This window comes from Sinohyriopsis cumingii, chromosome 12 (assembly GCF_028554795.1).
Source record: "Sinohyriopsis cumingii isolate HCF-2022 chromosome 12, ASM2855479v2, whole genome shotgun sequence".
Taxonomy (NCBI): Eukaryota; Metazoa; Mollusca; class Bivalvia; order Unionida; family Unionidae; genus Sinohyriopsis; species Sinohyriopsis cumingii.
Genome location: NC_142972.1, coordinates 2,237,625 through 2,263,057, shown reverse-complemented (window position 1 = coordinate 2,263,057; position 25,433 = coordinate 2,237,625). Strand labels below are relative to the sequence as shown.

Sequence of the window (25,433 nt, the reverse complement as noted above, 5' to 3'; positions counted from 1 at the left end):
CCTAAACTTTAAACAGTATATTTAGTTCGGCCAAAGTTGTCCTGTGAAACGAGTTTTATTCATGGAAAATATAGATATTTACGTGTGTTCTGGATAATCATACTGCAATGATTGATCCAATTAGCATCAGAGGGTAATGTTACTATAGAGTGTCTATGATTTTTAACAGGAAGAAATGCATATTTTCAGAAGAGAACTTCGGATAGGAAAAATCGGTCTGCTTGTGCATGATTAAGAAAATCTCATTTTTTTGAGGTTGTTTGTCCACGCTTTAGGTATTTCGAGGTCATTGTTTTTAATCCTTGGTGCTTGTGAAGGTCTGTAGAAGAAGTCACATGAAAAGTATCATCAGCAAACAGCATCGCATGTGAGTTGATGTTATTATATCACTGACATACAAAGCAAAAGCAAAAACCCTAGCATAGAACCTTTGCAAACTTCAATGGTTACTTAACATTTTGATGATACTGAATTCTTAGTGAAAACTCTCTGGTAGCATTTTGATCAGTAGCTTTTGAGCCATGATAGAAGTTTACCACAGTATTTTGAAACTTACAACATAAACATTTAATCCGTATTCTATCAAAATCTTTAATGACTTTAAGTAACAGTAAACTTGGAATTTCATTCAAATCAAGAGAAAAATATTTTTGATAAAGTTGTATTAATTTGTGAGCTGTTAAATGGATTGGAATAGATCCAGACTGACATCTATATCTCAAAACGTTTTCGTGCCTTAAATGATATACATGTCTGAATTCTTTGAAGAACCTTAGACACACAACTCATTAGAGAAATTGGTCTATTATTAGATAATAACATTTTGTCTCATTATAAATTGACAAGTCAGGAGTTAGCTTTCACTGTTTGGGTAACAATGGTTTAAATGGTTTTATTGATTAATATTTTCAAGGGCACATATATTTTGTCAACTATAGTTTTGAACAGTTCATAACTGATTTGGTTGGGTCCAGCAGCTTTGCTTTGGTCAAGACTATTACATTTGTTATGTATATATCTATTGTTATGTTTATGCTCTTTCAAAATGCAACAAAAAAAAGAGTGAAGACAACAAGCTTTGTAAAATTTAACAGATAATTTATTTCCCTTGAAAAGCAAGGTAAAAATGAGAAAAAGAACTTAGTTCTATGAGTCAAATCTAAAAATAATCCAAGAATTAAAAATTAGAAGTCCTAGTTATAAAAAGTCCTAATGAAAGTGAGTTCGAAACCCGATGAAATCCAAAATGGAAGGCAATAACATATGTTTTGGTCAGCGTCATAGTGATGTGTCAACAGTTCTTTGTTGAATAACAGAAAATAATATTCCAGTGTTTGAATTCTTTGTGAATTTTGATAACTGTCCTTGTCCAAGACTTAATTTAAAACACAAGTATTTCCAGGGAACAATAATTTCTTGGAATCCAAATAATTTGAAGAAAAATAAAAAATTTAATTCAAACTGGTCACAACAAAAGACCTTTAAAGGAGACCAGAAACCAATGGAAATATAGAATAATAATAAAAGTACTATAGCAGAAAACCTTATTCTGAAGTATCATCTGCGACTGTAATGCCAATATTTAAATATTGGCCTATCTTCTAGCAGCTGAATTTCCGTGACCTCGTATGCAAAATTTCCGCGCCTATTCGGTTACTTTCGGGATGTGACGTCATAGTAGCGACTCCAGCAACCCAAGTGGGAGTTGCCAGAGTAAAAGACAATACCGTTTTGCGTTGCTTACGGGTGTAATAGAACATTAAGAAAAGCCTGTGAACATATTTTTTTTTTTTCCGAAAGATAAAGGCATCATGAAAGAATGGGTACATTATTACAAACGAGTCGATTTCAAAGCAACACCATACAGCACTATGTGCTCGTTACGTTTCTCAAAGGAATGTTACGAGAGGGATCATGAAAAAATAGCAGCTCAAAGATACGCAAATGCTAGGCCTAGACTAAAAGTTGGCGCTGTTCCAGACATACCTTTGAACATTTTAAATCCTGGGAAAAGAGTTAAACGTGTGAGTTACGAAAATGGGCAGAAGGACGAGTAAGTGACCACAAAATGCAACAATCAATCCACATAGCTTTTATCTAAAACAGCAGTGCTAAAAACAAATCTGATAGCCCGACACCCTGGGCCCCTTCTGGTTTTAGTTCCGGCCCATCCTGTATTCAAAGTGAGGTGCCCGTCAGGCTTGTCGAAACAAAAAGTGTTTGCCTGAGGAAACTTTGATCGCGCTGGTGAAATGAGTAAATGTATTTTCAAGATGTTGACATACATGCCTTAACACGGCACAATCTAAATCAAATCACCACTGTCGTAGGTGAAATTTAGATTTGATTTTAATCAAATTGAAGCTTTGCTAAAAATAAGATTCTAAACGTGTCGTGTTTCAAGAAAACACAATTTTCAGTAATCTTATAAAAATTAAATTAAAAAAAAAAATGCATTGTATACATGTAGTATGCATAAACGGTAATCTGTATTAATTGGAACTGATATAAAACTATTCCTTGGGCAGTTTAAAAAGGAGCGATTAAAAAAAAAGTCAAAGTTTCACATTAACTGTCTGACAATTGAACAGGGGAGGGACTATTGACTCCCCCCCCTTGCCCCAATGTACGACCGCCCATTTGACGTGCCTTTTCTCGCTGTGATACGCCTTATTATTCCCCCATGACAAGCCCCTTTTGCATACTCTGGTCAGTTCTGGCTAAATTGCAAAATAGCTAAAGTTTTGATTTAAGTACGCAAACAATAAAGCCTGTGTGACTAATGAACAGAATCCTTATCCTTACATTGATCTTGTGAAAAGGACTGCCCTTCGGACATACTTCCAAGAAACCATGTTCGACAGTGTGTGTATGTATAAGCACCAGCAATTGATTACCAAATAAACGATGCCTATTTTGTTGTTACTTACGATGCCATGGACTTCATTTTAACAGTTCAAATCTGCAGTCACAAGTTACCGTACATCTGGCAACTGTTTTTCTCAAGTTTTATGCCCCACCTTATTTTCTTAGGTTTAAGTCTTAATGCATGTAACACTGTTTGCTGATTAAAATATTTATTCAGAATTAGTTCTTTAGGGCCACATATACTGCATGGTATATTTTGTTTTATTCCTTGTAATTTAATCATGGTAATTAAACTTTTCATATACGGTAGAGGAATGTCAGGTGTTAACTGGCCGAGTTTCTTTGGCGGAAATGGAGATGCGATTTTGTTTGCAGAGAAAATTTCAACGTGATCATTCATTTAAGCTAATTGGTGACAATTTTATTCTTTTAATTATTTTTTTTACCATAGTACTGTTGTAGTTGTTTAAAAAATCTGAAATTTACTTGAATAATGTTTAATCTTCACGTTCTATTTACTGAAGAAGAAAAAAAGAAGAAAAAAACTGTTGTATGATATTAATTATTTCGTCCAGTGCCGGGTTTAGACGTGTGTGCGTGTGATTTGAATTTTTAACGTAGCTTTAACAGTTTTTCAGTCATATCGCTACGATGTCAGCAGTGTGGCAGTTTAGACTGTGGATTGCTTACGTTATATTTAAAAATGGTTTGGGGTTGGGGTTTTTCTTCTGACAAATGAAAATTGACAGACATAATGTAATAATTGGGACTTTGCTGCGCAAAATTGAGAGATATTACGAGATTGGGATGTAGATGAGGAAATACCCCCAAAATCAGGAGGTTTTTCTCCCGGCTTGAGAGTTGACAGGTATGAACTGTCCGGGCTTGTGGAATTTCATTCAGGACTTTAGTTTATTTAAGTCACCAGCCCGGGGCCTGTGCCTAACAAATTTCTTTTAGTACTTATCAGTACAGTACATAAACTATTATATCAGACTGCAGATTCAACTTTTGAATGTGCAACCCAAATGCGGTCTCCTGTCTGCCTCGCTCGCCAATGTTTATGTTTGTATTCGAGGACTCGCTAGTATAGCGTCACGGTACCACGTGATCTGTCGTCTCATTAAAACTCGGAAAAACTCGGCAATTTACGGAATCGTGGTATCTTCCACGCAATATAATCACTACCCGCTTACGATATTTCATTTATAAACATTGCAGTCGAATTAAAATCTGTAGAGAATTACATACGTAAAAGGAAAATTTTGATTTCTAGTCTCCTTTAAGTGTCAGTGGTTTAAAGCCTGACTGCCCAAATTCTCTATAGAAAACAGTTATACACTAATTTAAGATACAAAACAGATTCCCTCATGATATATGTTATTTGTCAAGTACTCCAAGCATGGCCTCGATTTCATTTTATGAATTTTACTCTGAGAAAGAATTACAAAAAATGAAAACAGTTGTTTACTTAATCTCTCACTGATGTATGAATCAAGGTAAGGAACTATGTTAGCATTAGATACAAAGTTTCTATTATTAGTGTTTACAAAAAGCAGTCAAGTCAAATAGAACTAACTGAATTTCTGGAAAATGTCAAATCTAGTAAATCAAAAATGTCACTAATATATTCCTATAATAGCAAATTCCACCCTAATAACCTTTTATTTTTAGTTTTCATCTTGCCGATGAAAATAAGGGGTTAGTGATCACTAAACACAATAATCGAAGAAGGAACTGAACTAATGTAAACTTAAAAATGTAATGCCAATATCAAAACAAACCATTCCTTCTTGATTGTTGAATAATTTTTGTTGGTGCTTTCTTAATTTCTTAGAAAAATAGCACACTGGATGATCAACACCATTTTCGTATTCTGAATCAATACTGCTCCAACACCAACATCACTTGCATCAGTAGACAGTTTAAATGATTGGTTGAAATTTGGAACTGTAAGAATTGGCGTGCTTTTAAGTATGGGTTTTAACTTATCAAAAGTCTCCTGACATTTTTCAGTCCAAAGAAACATGTTTTTCTTGTTAAATAAATTTGTCAGTTTCAGCAATTATGGAGAAATTGGAACAAAATTTCCGATAGTATCCAGCCATACCTGAAAATTGCATCAATTGCTTTTTACTAACAGGCACCGAGAATTCAGAGATAGCATTGACCTTAGCATCTGTAGGTTTAACTTGTCCATGTCCCACGATATGTCCTAGAAATGTTACATATGAAGGGCAGAACTCACTTTTGGATAAATTAAGTTTCAAACTTGCATGATTGAGGTTGTCAAATAATTTCTGAATTGTCCCAAAATGTTCTTTCCAGGTGTCACTGTAGATGATATCATCGATGTAATTATCACAAGTATCTAGACCAGAGGTAATCATATGCATTAGATGCTGAAAAGTACTTGGCGAACCTTTTATCCCAGACAGCATCACTTTTTATTGATAAAGTCCATCTGGAGTAATTAATGCTGAAATTTCCTTTGCTCTTTCCATCAGTGGAATTTGCCAAAATCCTTTCAGAAGATCAAAATTGGTGACATACTTGGTATTTCCGATTTTATCAATGCAGTCATTGATTCTTGGTAATGGATATGAATCTGTTTTAATCACACTGTTCACCTTCCTATAATCAGTGCACATATGGAAAGTTTTATCTAGTTACATGGTGAACTCAGTCACTTTTACTGGGTTCCATGAAATCATTCTCCAGCAAATACTGAATTATTTTTTTCAAGTATTCCTGTTTGAGTGGGTTCATCCTGTATATGAGTGTTGTTTCACAGGTTTGGAATTTACAATTTCAATGTCATGGAAAATTTGTTCTTGTAGGAACATCTGGAAATAAGTGCTCATATTCAAATAATTACTGTTCATTCCTTTCTTGTTGTTGCAAATGTGAAAGTTTATGGTCCGATCATTCATAATTTCTGAATTACAAAGATTTCTTGCTCAAAATCAGGCCTGAAGAGGATTTTGTAGTATGGCAAGAGAGCCAGAACTCTTATCACCAGGCTGAAAACTCCTTTCCTTGGAGTTTTTATCATACCTTAATTTCATTTTTGACTGAGTAGAGTGCACATTTGTTCTTGCAACCTCACGAGCCTTTGAAAACTTATAATTAGAAACATAATTGAGAAGAATAATTTCATTATCTTCATTGGAAAGAAGTTTCTCTTTCAACAACTTCAGTGGTCCACACACAGAGCATTGCTATTAATACTTGCATAGTGGATGCTAAAATATAAATTCTAATAAAAGTCATCTATAGTATTAGTAAAATCACCGAAGCATCACTATTAGTAACCAAGAAGTAGATGCTATGACTAAACAATGCAAAGAAACTTTACTTGTACATATCTGAATGTAGCCAAAACTATAGAGTAATATGAATGAGTTTTCTATAGAACACATACATTCACACAAAAATGAACTGAAGCATCATATTGGAGACTTATTTTTTTATTGTATAAATCTTTCTTTTAATTTATGAGGGGAGGTGTTATGTATATCTATATTGTGTGCTTAACCTTTGTCCATTATTGAAGGTTGTAAGGGTCATTGGTAAACCACATTACATAGCTAACTTTTATCCATGATTAAAGATTATCCCTGAAGATAATGATCATTGTGAACAACATGTTTACTTATATAGGAGTTCAGGACATGGGAAAAGCCAAGGTCTACCTGATTTTTGACAGGATTTTTGCTAAATATTAAACTAACAGACCTGACCTTTAAGAATTTGATGGAAATTTCCATTGGAAATGACCTATGTCCAGGTCATTTTGTTGCATCTTAAGTCAGGTGACAGTCTGTATATAAGGAAGACCAAGTAAGCAGTTAGTCATTCCTATTTTGATATGATTTTCTGGAATCATTTTTAGTTGTGTTTAGATGTACTTTGAGAGGAATTATTTATTCAGATTATTAATTGGAGTTACAAAGTGCTCACTGACATTTTTGGAGTAAAATGTTACTTTGAAAATATTGTAAATTCATTCAAAGACATTCTGGTTTATATCATTGGGATGTATCATGATCTTTTTCAGCTTGAGCTCAGAATTACTCAGCTGTTGAAACTCATTAATCAACTCACCAGATTTTATTTTTTCATCCTTAGCAACTACAGCTTTATCATCTACAAGCACATTGTTTTGACTGTTCCAAAAGTTACAAATGAAGAGAACATAACTTTTCATCATGATGCTTCTACTGAAATTGTCTTAATGGCAATTCATTCCTGACTTACATAAAAGGTTGAACTCCCATACATTAATGTTAAAAGAATAAAGAACAGAACTAATCACATTTGGTATGATGAACTGACATAATCAGTGGGGACCATAAAGCACAAATTAAAGTGGCTGCTGCCTTTACATTCTTAGCTTTTTCCAAGTTAAGCATTTTGCATTTGTGTTTACTAGTAATATTATTATATAAGTCTTTTTAGCCACTGCATCCACCAACCCTCACACTGGAGAAGCCTTATCATTATATTATAACCTCTTCTGGATTCATACATGTGACAGAGACTTGAGAGTAATTACTTACACACACAATCACATTCAGCTAAAGTGTTTTGCAGCAACAGCCGACTGCTTGTGGGTGACAGACTAATATTCAGACAAATGTTGTTAAAACTTGGATGTGATATGTATTGTGCCTACATATAAACTGGCTATCTGATGATAATTAATCTGTTTAAATTAATGGAAACGTCTATTAGAAATGCCATATTTTTATTTTTTCTATATGTGTAGTTTACTCTGCTTGTCAATCTATAAATAAATGTCCGACTTGCGTATTATGGACAGAAGTAAAATGGGAAGGTGCAAATGCACACCTTAGGGATGAGGGTTCAACACCATATCAGTTGCTGGGAGGTGAGGGAGCAAACAACAGTCCCATTTACCATCTTACATATCATTCTTATGGACTGGTTATATGGATCAATATCCCATACCCTTTCCCAAGCTAAAAATCTGGACAACTGCATGCCAGTCAAGATGGTTCTGTTCCATCATGACCAAATTCTGCCATATATATCTGATTGCAATGGCCTATGACCACAATCAATCATACAGTATCAACCAACAGAAGAACGAGCTTTGTTAAGTTTTGTAACTTGCATAATGCCACTAGGCACCTTCAGCATATCTTGTCCAGCTTATTGTCTTCCTATCTAAAAATCCAGTTTATACAGGTGGTCTGAAGAATCAGTTAATCTGCATAGTGCTGCTAGGTACTTATTATTTACAATATCCAGTTTGGTGTGAGATGTCACTTCACTTGTTCTCACAAACACACACACACTCTTTGACCACTAGGACCTATCAACCTGTTAATTGTCTGCTGAGTACCTTGTTCAAAGCAAATAAAAGCTCTAAAATATTTCCAAACTTGGGATATTCTTTGGAAGGGGACTTTGTCCATTTCAAATTCTGGTTGTAACTTGGTGTTTGGTACTTAAAAATTCTGTTTTGGTCTTGTGACAAGTCATTTGTTACATATGGTATAACATGGTCATTTGGTTATATAAAGTGTCCAGCAATGGAGATCTTTCCATTTTATACAAATAATGCCAATCCACTGTCCAATATGGCCACCATTATGAATAATCTTAATATGTTTAATGGTGTCTCCAAACCACTGTACAGAAATTGACAGGAGGCATCCTGGCAGTAAAGCCTTTCAGTTTGTTAAAAATAATTCTGATCTGCCATGGCCAACAAAGCTAGTTAAAAAAATATGGCCAAGCTGGACAGGAAGCATTTGGCATAAAGGGGTTTTATGTTTGTACAAATGGTTATTATTGTTAATAATAGAAACCTCAAATAACTTAAAACAAGCTGAACAGTAGAGCTGGATCATATATGACAGAGAGAAACGCCTTGCAGAATTTTACAAATGATAGCTGCAATTACTAAAAAGAGAAAAAGCAATTAATTTTATTTCATCCAGTTATGAACCTTGTTGATAGAGTTTAGATACTTACATTGGATATTGCCCATTAGTACTGCATTTTAGGCTGGGAATACTCCTATAATTCACCCTATGTTCCATTTTACGTTTATATAGGATAATTTTGACCTTGTCAGTTTCTTTAGTTCAGTGTAGAAGAGTTCATGATTCTGTTAATTTGAGCCGGGAGAAAAATGGTGCAGTTGTAATCTTAGACCTGCTATATTCAGGTCATGAAATGGTTTGGATGCAACAAAGATCACGTCTTTGGTTTTTAATAAGATGCTTAATCTAGAACAGATGCAAGGTTCTGCAATATTTTGGTTAAACTCTATTTGAGTAAATACTATATTTCAACAATATGCATTTCTGTACTTGCAGATCCTGTGAACTCGGCTTGCATTAGCTGTATTTTACAGAGAATTAGCTGATATAAGTCAGGGGAAAAATGGCAAAAACTACACAACCTTTGCTGTTTGTTTACATCATTAGGATACATTTTGATCTTGTTTCTTGAGAAAGCATCGACATTGCTAAGATTATGACTTCACAATGTTGATAATACCTGCAAAGTTAGACATGTGTGCAGCTAAATTATTACTACATAATCATACAGGCTTGACTAGTTGGACATGTACAACTTTGTGACCAGGATGAATTCAACATAATAAATTCACATTCTGTTTCAGTAAAGTTTTTGTTTTACTTAAGCCAAATATGGGGCAGTTTTGATGTATTAGCAGAGTGTTCTGAGTGTATTTAAGACTTGACTTAATTCTGACATAAATATGGAGAGAGAGAGAGAGAGAGAGAGAGAGCAGAAAGATGGCCTTGTTTTTGAATTTATTTTTCAAGTTCTTATTAGAATTTCTGATTATGTCAAATAATGATTGTCAATATATTTGCTGTTTACAAATTTTTATCAGTGTTGTAGGGAAATACTTAAGAGTCTTAGACTATGCCCTTGGGTTAGAAATATCATATTTTTATCTAGTCAAAGCTTCCACATAGCAAACAGCATGTTGACCGTATCATCTTACATATTGCTAGCATAATTTAGCTTTGCAGTTGTTTACTGTTGACTTTGTATAATTATTCATTTATATACTTAAGCAAATGTTTACCACATTATCGAGTACCACGAAACGTAGGGCACATCATTATTACATAACTTCATCTTTTATATGTCGGCCATAGAACAGAATGTATTATGATGTTGTACATTCATCTGTCTGTCTATCTGTATGTTAACCAAGCTGCTTTCCACATGACATGATCAGATTTTTCAAACTTTGTGACCGGCTAGCATTTGGGTAAGGAAGAACCTTATTCATCTTAGACTCAAAAGCTGCAAGAGTAGGTAACTGTGATGAAAGAATGAAAATGGTTTCTGAACAATGACTTGAGTTCGCCACCACCTACAGTTCCCAGACTTTCTGAGCAGCATGTACTTAAAGTAAGACAAAATCCTATGGATCTGAAGGTAAAATTTGGGAGGTCAAGGTCACTGTGAATGAAAGAAGAAAATATTTTTTGACCAATACCATGACTTCTGCACCATCTTTGGTTACCAAACTGTGTGGATGGCTTGCACTTAGGGTTAAAAAGAATCCTGTCAGTTTTTGTCTAGAAGGTAACTTGGTCACCGTGAATTAATAAAGTAATGGTTTCTGCACATTAATGTTAGTGATACATTATATACCTCAGATAAACTATGTGGATGACTTGTGATCTGAGAAAGAAAAAAGATTGCTGAATTTTGGGATCAAATTCAGTGTCTGTGAAAGAAAAAATGTTTCCAAAAATAGCAATAGTTCTGCATCAGAGGCCTGGTCCACATTTTGTGGATAACTTGCACACAGGGTAAAGAAGAATCTGGTCATTTTCAGGGGCAAAGATCAAGGTCACTCTTGAATGAATGAGAAAAAAATAGCTTGCACGCAAAATTTTCTATGATAAACATGGAAAACTTAAAAATGGAGTGGATGTATGTGCAGGTTACAGTACTCGTGTTTCGTGTTTTGGAGGCCATGGTTTGAGTTTCTATTGCATTGCAATGAATGCCTGGTGATTTAGTTAACCCAGGTACTTCTAGCTCTGGTTGAATTTATTTACCTTTTTCGGTGTAAATATTTCTGGTTTTTCCAATTTGACAATTTCATCGATATTTCAAGATAAGTCAATTGCTACACATTGTCTATTTAACATTTTCCAGTCTCTATTTTACCAATTATTGTGTCTCTATGATTATATATCATAAAATGGTGAGCTGCTTTCTGAAAATTACAAGTTTAACCAAGAATCTCATATGCCAACTCCAACTCCATATCTTGATGCAAATATCAAGAAATATACAGATATACTTGCTTATAAGTCGGTTTCTTTACTGAAAATTTGATTCATGCATAATAAGGGTTGTCTTATGACAAAGACTTTGATAAATCTATAAGTTGATATAGCTGCCAAGAGTCCCATCTTTTGCGTATATGTCCCATATTTAGGACCTGAATACGCCTGTATGTTTTTCTTGTTAAAAATCTGTATTTTAATTACCCAGAATTAAATGAAAAATTTCCTTGCAATATTCTGTTTGTAATGGGCACCCAGTTCCATTCTGAGAGTAAACGTATGGCATTTATATAGAGATATAATGATTTGGTTCATTCAAAATCAAGACTTCCATTCCGTTCTTTAACCATTATATTGGATTGTGCAAAGCAGTTGTCGCTATCACTGTGTCTCATCTTATAATATTCAGCTTCTAGTCATGTTGAAAAGGAACTGGAAGGACAATGTGCCATCTTGTTTAGATTTTGTGAAATCATCTAGTAAAGGAGAAAACCTTCCATTTTGTAAATTGTATAATTGTGATTTCACTATTGGGCATGGAGGTGTCCATAACATAAAACAGTATGGCAAAGCTCTTAAACATCAGCTTATTGCTTCATAATCAACAACTCAGTCTGAACTTGCTATTTTTATAACTGCCAGAGAGAATGTTAATGTAATTTGATTGAAGTTCAGTTTACAAAATTTCTTTTAGAAATGAACCTTCCTCAATTACAAGTGTTACTGGTGATTTATTTTGCACACTTTATCCAGATAGTAAAATCGCAAGGTATTACTCGTGTGCTAGAAGGAAAACAGTTAAGTAAAAAATCACACAGAATTCATATCATCAATGAAAGATTTTACATTGGACCTGATAATTATTGAAAAACAAGGTTTTAAAAAGGCTCCTATGAACAGTCTGTGTCTGAGATTGTGTTGCATTCTTGCACCTAATAAATGGTAACCCAGAACATGGAACAGGGTGCCCATTCAGAAGGTGCAAGAGTGCAACATATGCATCTTTGACATTAAATAATTAAGTTACTGGCCTACTTAATTGGTGGTTATAAATAGTTATCATATGCATTAAAGTTTTAAAAATCTGTATTCCAGAAAATCAATATTTTTGTCATAAGCATTCAGTATTTTTTACTTTGGGGTTGGCAGCTATGACTTTAAGAAACTCAAGATGTTTGCAATACATAGACAATACTGTTAGTTTTACATATTTTTTTTACCACTATTCCCATCCAGAATTGTAATATTGTATACACCGTGTTTGTCCATTTCATAATACTTGTATCTAGATTTATCTGGATTTAAATAATTTGAAAATATTAAACATTACCCACTGCAGAGTGAGGTCTCCATCAGTGTTGTGTACTATGAGTATATATTGGCTTCCATTTTTGTCTGAACAACCTTTATTTGTATTATAATGTGTTTTGCTGTAGAAACAGTGTTTGTGGTTTTGACACACCACAAGGTTTGATTTGATTCAGTTTCTGCATGGTGCTTATTTTAACTCATGTGATCATACTGCATAATTGGTACCAGTTCATTTGCATCCTTTACAGGGTTCGTACGGTCTTTGAAGGTCTTTGAGAGTTTGGGAAAAATGAGGTAGCATTTTCAAGGCCTTGAAAGTTTGGGAAAATCGAGCATATTACCCTGTGGTCTTTAAAAGTCTTTGAAAATTGAAATAAACCCAGAAATTTGTAATTTCTTTCCAGAATAACAAATCAAATTATCCGAGGTTGTTAGATTCGGATGTAATCTAGTTATTCTGGTTACGTTCTTTTGATGACCCGTTCAGTTTCATTGCCGCCGCAATAACAAAAGAGGCTTTGTTTGGCCATCTAAAGGTGGCCACGGCGGCGACTTCAATAACACATGCACTTTTCATCAAAGCAAGGCGGCTAGCCGCTACACACTTCATCAAAAGAAGTCACAAATAAAATTGCCTTAGGTCGTTAGCTTCGGATGTAGCTGGTTTTCCTGGCTTCTTTCTTTTGACGAATCGTTCAATTTGATTGGACGAGTCCATCAGCTTTGGCCAATCAAAATGTTCACTACATTTATTCACTCTACGCGAAAGTATTACGCTCGAGGATTCAAAATTTGTTCAGTCGATTTGCATCTTCAGTGTTTAAAAATGCCAGGTCTTTGCTCTTTCAATGATATCTGGCTTGAACAAGAGAAATACAAGGAATGGCTGCAAAAGGATAAATTATGCAAACGAAAGGCGTTTTGTACATTGTGTAAAAAGACGATCAACTTGGCTTCAATGGGAGAAGGAGTCCTTACAAGTCATGCCAAAGGTAAGTTGCAAATTAGTAACTACATACTGTTCATTTAGTGGAACAAAGATGCAGAAGTATAAGCTATTGGTAGTTTTGGGCAAAATAATGGTAACTCATTACTTTTCGGGTATAAAATAAGATATTGTTTAGTTTGATGATTTGGGAGATATGGCAAATTTACTTATACCGTCAGTTTATTTAACACGTTTGAGGGACAAAAATCATTTTCGAAAATTTTGTTCTACATAATAATGTTCCCTGGTTTAATATAGAAACATCCATTGTAATAAATTCAATTCACGGATAAACAGTTTCAAAGTGCGCATGCGTACACTATAGTAGAGTTAAGCAAGAGTTGTTGTTCTTGAATTGCGAGTAAAAAAAAAATTAAAAAAATGGCGTTAACATGTGCTGTGAAGCTTTAACTGTAGGAAGTCAAGTCATTTGATTAGGCAAATAAATAAAAAAAATTAAAAAATGTGTTTCCAGTTGACGGAATGTCCCTGTTTCTCATTGCCGACCCTCGACCTTTTTCCCCAGTGGTATAAAATATTTTTTTTTGTTAAAATCACATTGCCGAAATTGATTTGTGTATCTATAGTCTGACTATACGTCCCCGTTTGTTTGTACCCCTATATTTTATTTCACTTTGTCAGAACCGAATTAAAAATTACTTTCATACATCATGAAGTTATTTGTTTTCATTTAGATTCATTAAAATTCTTGCAATGATAATTACTTTTGTTTCGTTGCTAGGATACAAGCACCAACAAAATAAAAAATCTGCAGAACAAGTCGCACCAGTAAGTGCATACTTTTCACAGCCAGCAGCAGATGGTATGATGAGTACAAAGCAGCCTACCAAATCAGCTCTAGCAACTTCTACTTTAAAGACTAGTTTAAATACTTTTTGCACTAAATCTGAAGTACTACGGGCGGAAGTTCTATGGACAATGAAATGTATTCACAGCCACTACAGCATGAATTCATGCAAGGGCATCAACAATATTTTCAAAGCAATGTTTCCTGACAGTAAGATTGCTGAACAGTTTTCATGCAGTGAACGCAAGACAGCTTATCTTGGTGTGTTTGGAATAGCACCTTATTTTGCTGATCAGTTGTTGATGAAAGTGAGAGAGGCCAAATTGTATGTCCTTCTGTTTGATGAGACTCTGAACAAAGATGTGCAGGAGAAGCAAATGGACTTGCATGTACGGATATGGGACTGCAACAAAATCAGCACATATTATTTCACTTCTGAATTTCTTGGTCATGCTCGTGCTGAAGATCTGGTGGACAAGTTTGAGCCCATTTTGTCTGACATAGGATATAAGGGTCTTCTACAGCTGTCAGTGGATGGACCAGCAGTTAACTGGAAATTGTATGACTTGTTGCAGTCTCATATTTCACATTCAACACCCTTAAAATGTTAGAAGTTGGTAGCTGTGGACTTCATGTTATGCATAATGCATTTCGCAGTGTCTGTGCAGGAGTACCATGGGATTTGGAAACTCTTCTGAGCAGTGTGTACCATGAATCACCAGCAAGAAGACAAGATTTCATGGACATTACAGGATCAACTGTATTTCCACTCAAGTATTGTAAACACAGGTACGAATATTTGTTTGGTTTACTTGATGTCTATTTATACAGTCTATTTTACTTTTTTAATTCACTTCATTTCTGAAAGTTTTTTAATTTAACTTGCTTGGTATTGAAAGAAAATTCAAGTTCTCATTGCTACTGTAATTATTTTTATTTTTTGTTTTATTTCAATTAGTATAGTTGAATTCTTTTCTGTTTTAATCAAACCGATTATGATTTTCCTTGTTTCAGATGGCTTGAGAATATTGAACCGGCAGAGAGGGTCATTTTTCTTTTGCCTCATCTCGCTGACTTTTGTTCAGCTGCGAAGAATAAAAAGATAACAGTACCAACCTGCAAGTCCTTTAAGTATGTTCTTGATGCTGTTGGGGATCCTTTAATTAAAGCTAAGCTGCAGTTCTTTGTAACTATTGCCAGAATCACACTACCCTTTTTTGGAGTCTTACCAAATGGATAAACCTATGCTTCCATTCCTTGCCACAGACCTGGGAGTTTTAGTGAAAGACCTCATGTCATGTTATGTGAAACCTGAAATCATGTCCAAGGCAAATTCTGTGACCGCATTAGTGAGCATCAGGTTTGATAAGAAAGAATTTCCTTGATGCAGGAAAAGTTAATGTTGGCTTTTCAGCTTCACAAACATTGTTAAAGGCAGGAGCTTCAGACAGGGATAGATTTGCTTTCAGAACAGAGTGCAGAGACTTTATGATTGCAATGGTAAAGAAGCTGTTTGAGAAATCACCTCTGAAATATCCCTTGGTGAAAAGCATGTCATGGGCTGATCCTAGACTTATGCAATCAGAATCAGATAAGGAAAAGGGAGAAACAAAACTCCGTAGGGTCCTAAGAATTATGTGTGAGGCAGGAAGAGAAGTAGAGTCCCGATGTGATTTAATATTGACTCAGTACGGAAAATTAGTGGATGAAGTTATCCAATCAGACAATCATCCCTTGAAATGCTTCGATAGAACAGATGACAGCCTTGATGAAGTGTTTTATTCTGTCCTTTCTAAAAGAAAGGAATATGTTGAACTTTGGAATGTTCTCCAGAAAATGTTGTTGTTGTCACATGGGCAGGCAACAGTGGAGAGAGGATTTGCTGTCAACAAACAGGTATCTGTTGCGAACCTCAGCAGAGAAAGCCTCAGAGCTCAAAGGCTAATCGTTGACACAATGAGAAAAGCAGGTGGACCTTTGGAAATCGTCATTAGCAATGAAATGATGACATACGCCTCCTCTGCAAGACATAAGTACCATGCCTATCTGGATAAGAAGAAAGCAGAGGAGAAGGATGAGAAGAAAAACCAAAAAGGAAAGAAATGGGAGTTAGCCTTGGATGAAGTGGAAGAACTTAAAGCCAAAAAGCTGTGTCTTGAAGCTGACATTGCCAGCCTACATGCTTCCTCTGTACAGAAAGCAGAAGAGGCAGAGTTAAAAGGACTCATTGTGCTTGTCACAGAGTCCAATGCTCTTAGGAGAAGAGCAGAGGAAAAGATGACAGTGGTGGCATCTCTTTCCAAAATGATTGAAGACAAAAAAAAGCAAATATAATAATGCATTTAAAGCAGTTCTGATGTCTGTTAAGAGAACATTTTATTTTGTATTAAATCTGACACGTATGTTACATATTTCTGGAAAAATAACAAATGTTAACCTATCTTCCAGATCATTATAATGCTTTTTTAGGAAATTAATTATAGTTTGACTTTAATCAGTAAACAATACTGTAGTATTTGGCATTCGTTGTTTTCTCATATAACCTGTATACACAATGCTAGCAAAAATAGGTCTTGGAAATCTCTGTTTGTGGTCTTTGAAAGTTTGGGAAAAGTCTTTGAATTTATCATTCATAGTTCAGTATGAACCCTGCTTTAATAGATTTCACAGACATGATTAGTGTCACTCACAGAGCCCAAGCTCAGTCTCAGCATTAGGACCCAAGTGTAATTACTATACTAAGTTTGATTTATGTTTTACAATGATTGTAACAAGTCTCATCCTTTTGGCATTGTTTTTTATTTTATATTTTTATCTATAACTTTTCTATTTTCAGGATAGTTTAGGTCTTTTCATATTACCAGATGACATTACAACTACATCAGACAAGACAGGAGAGGACCCAATAGAGGTAAGAACCACGACATGTTTTATCAAAATACCATGAGAACAGTTTATCAATATGCATTAATGCCCTATTTTACAGATTGTACATATTGAATATCATTGTTGCATCATTACCTGTACTGTGTGTGACAAAAGCTATTTGATTTAAAGAAATATTGGATTTATAGACAGTACTTAAGATTATTGTGAAATCATTCAAAGCCAACCTGGATTGCATCACTGTGTTATATCAGGACATAAAGACAATAGGAATTCATTTGGAACATTCTGGTTTTTTTTTCTTTACTTGTGATATGACATTTAGGATTATTCCAAATTTAATTTCACAATATTATAAATGTGTTGTGAGTTTTCATTTGTATTATAGGGAAATAAATTGCTTCTTGGTTTTACTTAAAAGTGTTGGTTTCACTTTCTTTCTCTTAAATATTTTAAGACCTAGACTTGTAATATGTATTGATGTGTCATTATGAACAAAACAAACAAAGACATTTTAACAGTTACCTTTTCCAATTAAGTATGTTATGAGCTAGTGGGATTAGTGGAATCCTTTCACCAAAACTACATCCATTTGATTGAGCCAATTAGACAGCATACATAGTACAAGGTCCCATGAACCTCATATTTGTCAAATTTAGGTTTATCCACATAAACTCCCTTTACTTGATTATATGGAGTGTTAGAACCCCTTTGTCTTAAAGTAAGAACAGAAAAGAGTGAAAACCAAGTTTAGTAAACTTCAATAAATAGTTTTTTTCCTTAGAATATAAAGTGAAATTTAAAAAGAAAAAATTACAGTATGGTGAATTAAATCCCAAACAGTCCTGAAAGTTCTATCACAAGTTAAAAAAAATAATATAGGGTATTCTGAACATATATGAAAACCAAAGACACAATAAGAGGTCCAGGATAAGGTCGACAGTTCATATCTAGAACAAGTTGTCAACAAGATCAGGTCTATTACTAAAAGCTTAGCAACAAGCATGGGAAACATCAGATATACAAGGAATTTCTGAGGGGAAAACCATTGTCCTGAACTCAAATCCAAGTAAATATGTATACCTACAGATAATAGTAACCTTAAAATATAATTTACAATCATAAAAAATTAGCTGTGTGATATATTGTTTACCTCAAAAAAGACTTCACTCATGTAGGCTCTAAATGAAACCCACAATTATGGACAAAGGTCAATCACAGAATACAAATTCAGTGTACATAACAGGAGAGCATCATCAGATCTTTTGAAATGATAATGATTAATCATCAGATATAGTCATCATTTAAAATTAAATAATTTAAATGATTTCTCAAAAACCACTGAATAAATTTCATCAAACCAGATGAAAAATATGAACCCTTCAGAGTCTTCCAGATTCTTACAGGAATGCTGTTCAACATTGTAGTATTGCAGCCAATATTAAAACCTTAGAAACCTTAAGCAACTTTGTTTAAAAACCGCTCAACGTAATTTGAACAATTATGATGGAGCAGATCCTGTCATGAAGATGTATAAGACAAACTTTCAATAAGTTTCCTCAAAAAACAGAATTTGACCAAATTGTACAGAAAGCACATTGGTATAAAGGTCTTTAAAGTTTTTTGAGTTATGACAATATACAGTTAAATGTGACTGCTGCTAAAAATAGAAGAAAAAAAAACCATCAGACTTCTCAATAGCCACACAATAGAATTAAACCAAATTTGATGGAAAGCATCCTAGCTTAAAGGCCTTTCAGATTAATCGAACTGATGCTATTTCCCAATTAAATATGGTGCCCATCACTGAAAGTAGAAAACACCAATACAACTTTAAAAACTCCTTAACAGCATTTAACCAGCTCTTATACAAAGCATCCTGGCTTAGGGATCTTTCAGTATTTGTCAAATGATGTTGATGTGCCATCCAATATAGATGAAGGGATAAAGAAATTGGAAAAATCTTTGCAACAGTTACTTTCATAAAACATTAAGTCAGCAGCATTGGAGGAAATTTCAGCAGAAAGCATTCAGAATTTTCAGCCAATTGCTCTTGCATTTGGCTTTTGGGCAAATGTCAGACAGATGAGTAATATTAAACTCACTTTGGCCTCTTGTCATAGCAGTAAAATAGAAATAATAAATCATGTGCAATACAGTGTTGATAATATGTATGATTCTGCATACTGGTAGATCCATGTATTTATATCAAAGGTTCCCTTTAGCCAACACAGTGAAGTGAAGAGTCTATTCATTATTACATTTCAGAGTAGAATTTAGACTGAAATCTTGACCTCACAGACAGCTACCAGATTTAAATTGTTCCCCATACAAAAAATAAACATGGGCCTTCTTGTTTTTACTACCTTGGCAATTCAGATCATTGACCATGTAAATGGAATGAAAGTTACAAATGCCCATTACTTTGAAAGAAAGAAAAACTTGAGTGGCCTATAGGTGAACCATTTGCAAAAGTTGTTAATATAGTTATGGTTGATTGTTATGTGGTACATGCTTTTTAAAGAAATCCTTATTAAATTGCTTGCTGTTGCCATCATGATGCACTGTTTTGCTAGATAATTTATAAGGCAAGAACAGTGTATGGCAGTGTTCTTTACAGTTCAGAATAGAGAATGGGGGTGGTAATTACTGCCAGTGTCTTTACAATCTATTACCAGCAAGTATCAATAGACAATACTGTAAAACTTTGGAATGTTTTTAACATTTTGCTTGAAAAAATATAGTTTTAGATTATTTTTACTTATGTTAATTAGATATCAATGTTAGCTCTCTACTGTTGACACCATTTTCATTATTTTATAGAAACACCATGTCAATATGACCATCCTTGAGATGTAGATATAAGTATACTTTTAAAGATAGGTATCAAGGGATCCTATTGGGCATTACATCAGCATTGTTTTAATACAGGACCTACTAAAACTACTTGTTTTTGACAGTGCTTGATTTTGACACTATGCACATTTTGGTTTCATTTATATTTTACGTTTTCATAAGCCATATCTAATTCTCAATCTGTTTTGTTTTTCAAGTTGACAGTGGTTTGATCAAACCATGAATTTGATACTTGTTAAATGTCAAGTAGGGTCCTTAATTCAGTTCACACAGGATGCTTATTTGAACTCATATGATCATGCTGCACAGTTGGTACCTGTTCATTTGCACCCTTTAATAAATTTCACCGACGTTATGAGTAAAGTGTCACTCACATAGCCCAAGCTTAGTCTCCACATAAGTACCCATATGTGTTTACTAGACCAACTTTTAGCATAGACTACTCTGATGTATCTTGTTATTTTTATTTTACAATGGTTGTAAAAACTTTCATCCATTGGGCATTGATTTTTACTTTATATTTCTATCTACAACTTTTTTATTTTCAGGATTATTTAACTTATTTCAAATTATCGTATGAGACTACAACTATATCAGACAAGACAGGAGAGAATTCATTAGAGGTAAGAACTATGACTTGCTCAAGATGCTTTGAGAATGGTTCATCAGAAAGCACAGATGACCTATTATCCATATTGATTATGATTCTTGCATCATTACTTGTACTGTGTGTAACAAAACCATCATGGTTAAAAGTAAAGAAATATTTTGCTATTAGCAATGTTCACAGAACCTGAAATTAGTAGTGATATTTTGATATATGCATGAATGGTTTCAAAACGCTGATGTTAGTCATCTATTAATTGATGGAGAGTCACACTTAAGCTGATGAAAACTTATACATTCATCATAAAATTAGAAGTTGATGGGGGAGATCATTATGAGCAAGGAGATTCAGAATGGTCTAGAGTATTCTTGTACCATTTAAAATCTAGCAAAATCTTTTTATAGTGGTATTTTTCTTAATCTATTCTGAATTTGTTAATGTCTAATTTGGAGCAATGCATCTTTAGCAAATAAAGTTTGCAGATTGTGAAATTTAGGATCCAAATATAGGAACTGGATTTTGCAAATACACCTTATGTTGCAAAAATTTCAATCAGCTTTGTGCTCAGAAAGTTTTATAGTCTTTGATATTGCAACAATGCATATGTCAGCATCTTTATTTCATGTATGTATTTACTGCATTAATCCATTACATAACTGTCTACAGTTTCTTTCAACTTTTGATCCATTATTTCATGCCGTCCACCGTCAGAGTGTTTAGTTTCCATTTAAAAGTCAATGTCAAGGCTAGTCTTGCATTATTTGATGCAGAAAGAAAATGTTTATCATTTTATACGTATTTTACTGTCATTATGTTAAACAGTATGGGATTGGGCATGAGTTGTCTAACTAGCCTAGGTCATTCTCAAAACATACACAAATGATGAAAAGATGAAATTCATTTTACAAAATTTCAAACACATTTAAAAAAGACCAAGGTAAAATATTTTGTATATTAAATGAGATGAAGCATGTGAAAGGTAAAGATGATAAACATAAGTAGAGCGATTAGTGAGGGAAAGCAAGAAGACACTGCTCTGTTTGCAGTCCACTTTTTCTTTTTCATTTATTATAAGTATTAAAATCAACCAGTTTCATGGATATGTTTTTGAATATTTAAGAGTGACAGAATTTGATTTTATTGTTCACATTTCAGTACTAAATCCAGAGTTAAACAAAATGTGTTAAAAGATGGAACGAAAAATTTTTGGATAATAAATAAAGGGCAATAGAACAAGCAGTGCTCAGTATCTTCATTGTTATAGCAACACATACACATGGGAGCATCTACTAAGTTCACTATGTGAAGATTGGAATTGATGGGACTACATGAATGTCTGTGTTTAGTATGTAGGATTTTAAGGTGACTTGACAATATCATAATATGGCTATAGGCCTGTTATTTTCACAAAGATAATAAAGATTAGGAACTTTTGGATATCTCTGGCAGAGTCCCAAATACAAGTTATACATGTACATGGGAGCAAACACGTCTGAAAAAAGCCCATACAGACTAAAGTTTGGTAGAAATGGGTGTAATGCTTTGGGAATTTTGTAGATGATAATGATATGCCTTACATGTCCTTTATGGAAGAAGTTCACGTTTGTTAAGTACTTGAGTATTTATAATTAAATACAATATGGACAATCTCTTCTTCCTTCCATTTGCATGAGTATATCAACCTGTTTCTGCATAAGAAATTTCTTGAGAGGAATAATAGATACAGCTTACAATTTAATTTTTCTTGAATCTGTCTGAATCATTATTAGAGCAAATTTTCCAGACTTGAGAAACGTGTCCTAAACTTTAAACAGTATATTTAGTTCGGCCAAAGTTGTCCTGTGAAACGAGTTTTATTCATGGAAAATATAGATATTTACATGTGTTCTGGATAATCATACTGCAATGATTGATCCAATTAGCATCAGAGGGTAATGTTACTATAGAGTGTCTATGATTTTTAACAGGAAGAAATGCATATTTTCAGAAGAGAACTTCGGATAGGAAAAATCGGTCTGCTTGTGCATGATTAAGAAAATCTCGTTTTTTTGAGGTTGTTTGTCCATGCTTTAGGTTTTTCAAGGTCATTGTTTTTAATCCTTGGTGCTTGTGAAGGTCTGTAGAAGAAGTCACATGAAAAGTATCATCAGCAAACAGCATCGCATGTGAGTTGATGTTATTATATCACTGACATACAAAGCAAAAGCAAAAACCCTAGCATAGAACCTTTGCAAACTTCAGTGGTTACTTAACATTTTGATGATACTGAATTCTTAGTGAAAACTCTCTGGTAGCATTTTGATCAGTAGCTTTTGAGCCATGATAGAAGTTTACCACAATATTTTGAAACTTACAACATAAACATTTAATCCGTATTCTATCAAAATCTTTAATGACTTTAAGTAACAGTAAACTTGGAATTTCATTCAAATCAAGAGAAAAATATTTTTGATAAAGTTGTATTAATTTGCGAGCTGTTAAATGGATTGGAATAGATCCAGACTGACATCTATATCTCAAAACGTTTTCATGCCTTAAATGATATACATGTCTGAATTCTTTGAAGAACCTTAGACACACAACTCATTCGAGAAATTGGTCTATTATTAGATAATAACATTTTGTCTCATTATAAATTGACAAGTCAGGAGTTAGCTTTCACTGTTTGGGTAACAATGGTTTAAATGGTTTTATTGATTAATATTTTCAAGGGCACATATATTTTGTCAACTATAGTTTTGAACAGTTCATAACTGATTTGGTTGGGTCCAGCATTTGTTATGTATATATCTATTGTTATGTTTATGCTCTTTCAAAATGCAACAAAAAAAAAAGAGTGAAGACAACAAGCTTTGTAAAATTTAACAGATAATTTATTTCCCTTGAAAAGCAAGGTAAAAATGAGAAAAAGAACTTAGTTTTATGAGTCAAATCTAAAAATAATCCAAGAATTAAAAATTAGAAGTCTTAGTTATAAAAAGTCCTAATGAAAGTGAGTTCGAAACCCGATGAAATCCAAAATGGAAGGCAATAACATATGTTTTGGTCAGCGTCATAGTGATGTGTCAACAGTTCTTTGTTGAATAACAGAAAATAATATTCCAGTGTTTGAATTCTTTGTGAATTTTGATAACTGTCCTTGTCCAAGACTTAATTTAAAACACAAGTATTTCCAGGGAACAATAATTTCTTGGAATCCAAATAATTTGAAGAAAAATAAAAAATTTAATTCAAACTGGTCACAACAAAACACCTTTAAGTGTCAGTGGTTTAAAGCCTGACTGCCCAAATTCTCTATAGAAAACAGTTATACACTAATTTAAGATACAAAACAGATTCCCTCATGATACATGTTATTTGTCATGTACTCCAAGCATGGCCTCGATTTCATTTTATGAATTTTACTCTGAGAAAGAATTACAAAAAATGAAAACAGTTGTTTACTTAAACTCTCACTGATTTATGAATCAAGTTAAGGAACTAGGTTAGCATTAGATACAAAGTTTCTATTATTAGTGTTTACAAAAAGCAGTCAGGTCAAATAGAACTAACTGAATTTCTGGAAAATGTCAAATCTAGTAAATCAAAAATGTCACTAATATATTCCTATAATAGCAAACTGCACCCTAATAGCCTTTTATTTTTAGTTTTCATCTTGCCGATGAAAGTAAGGGGTTAGTGATCACTAAACACAATAATCGAAGAAGGAACTGAACTAATGTAAACTTAAAAATGTAATGCCAATATCAAAACAAACCATTCCTTCTTGATTGTTGAATAATTTTCGTTGGTGCTTTTTTAATTTCTTACAAAAATAGCACACTGGATGATCAACACCATTTTCGTCTTCTGAATCAATACTGCTCCAACCCCAACATCACTTGCATCAGCAGACAGTTTAAATGATTGGTTGAAATTTGGAACTGTAAGACTTGGCGTGCTTTTAAGTATGGGTTTTAACTTATCAAAAGCCTCCTGACATTTTTCAGTCCAAAGAAACATGTTTTTCTTGTTAAATAAATTTGTCAGTTTCAGCAATTATTGAGAAATTGGAACAAAATTTCCGATAGTATCCAGCCATACCTGAAAATTGCATCAATTGCTTTTTACTAACAGGCACCGAGAATTTAGAGATAGCATTGACCTTAGCATCTGTAGGTTTAACTTGTCCATGTCCCACGATATGTCCTAGAAATGTTACATATGAAGGGCAGAACTCACTTTTGGATAAATTAAGTTTCAAACTTGCATGATTGAGGTTGTCAAATAATTTCTGAATTGTCCCAAAATGTTCTTTCCAGGTGTCAGTGTAGATGATATCATCGATGTAATTATCACAAGTATCTAGACCAGAGGTAATCATATGCATTAGATGCTGAAAAGTACTTGGCGAACCTTTCATCCCAGACAGCATCACTTTTATTGATAAAGTCCATCTGGAGTAATTAATGCTGAAATTTCCTTTGCTCTTTCCATCAGTGGAATTTGCCAAAATCCTTTCAAAAGATCAAAATTGGTGACATACTTGGCATTTCCGATTTTATCAATGCAGTCATTGATTCTTGGTAATGGATATGAATCTGTTTTAATCACACTGTTCACCTTCCTATAATCAGTGCACATATGGAAAGTTTTATCTAGTTACATGGTGAACTCAGTCACTTTTACTGGGTTCCATGAAATCATTCTCCAGCAAATACTGAATTATTTTTTTCAAGTATTCCTGTTTGAGTGGGTTCATCCTGTATATGAGTGTTGTTTCACAGGTTTGGAATTTACAATTTCAAT

The 25,433-nt window shown here is 33.8% G+C and overlaps 1 protein-coding gene across 5 annotated transcripts in view; it reads left to right on the top strand.

Annotated features, from left to right (window-relative positions):
• Window positions 1–25,433, top strand: part of LOC149785918 (uncharacterized) — a 173,485-nt gene that overhangs the window by 56,738 nt on the left and 91,314 nt on the right. For all 5 annotated transcript variants that reach the window (XM_089976152.1, XM_089976148.1, XM_089976149.1 and 2 more), the window contains exons 8-9: window positions 17,133–17,207; window positions 20,587–20,661. In XM_089976152.1, coding sequence (XP_089832278.1) covers window positions 17,133–17,207; window positions 20,587–20,661 — 150 coding nt within the window. The remainder of the gene's footprint in view (window positions 1–17,132; window positions 17,208–20,586; window positions 20,662–25,433) is intronic.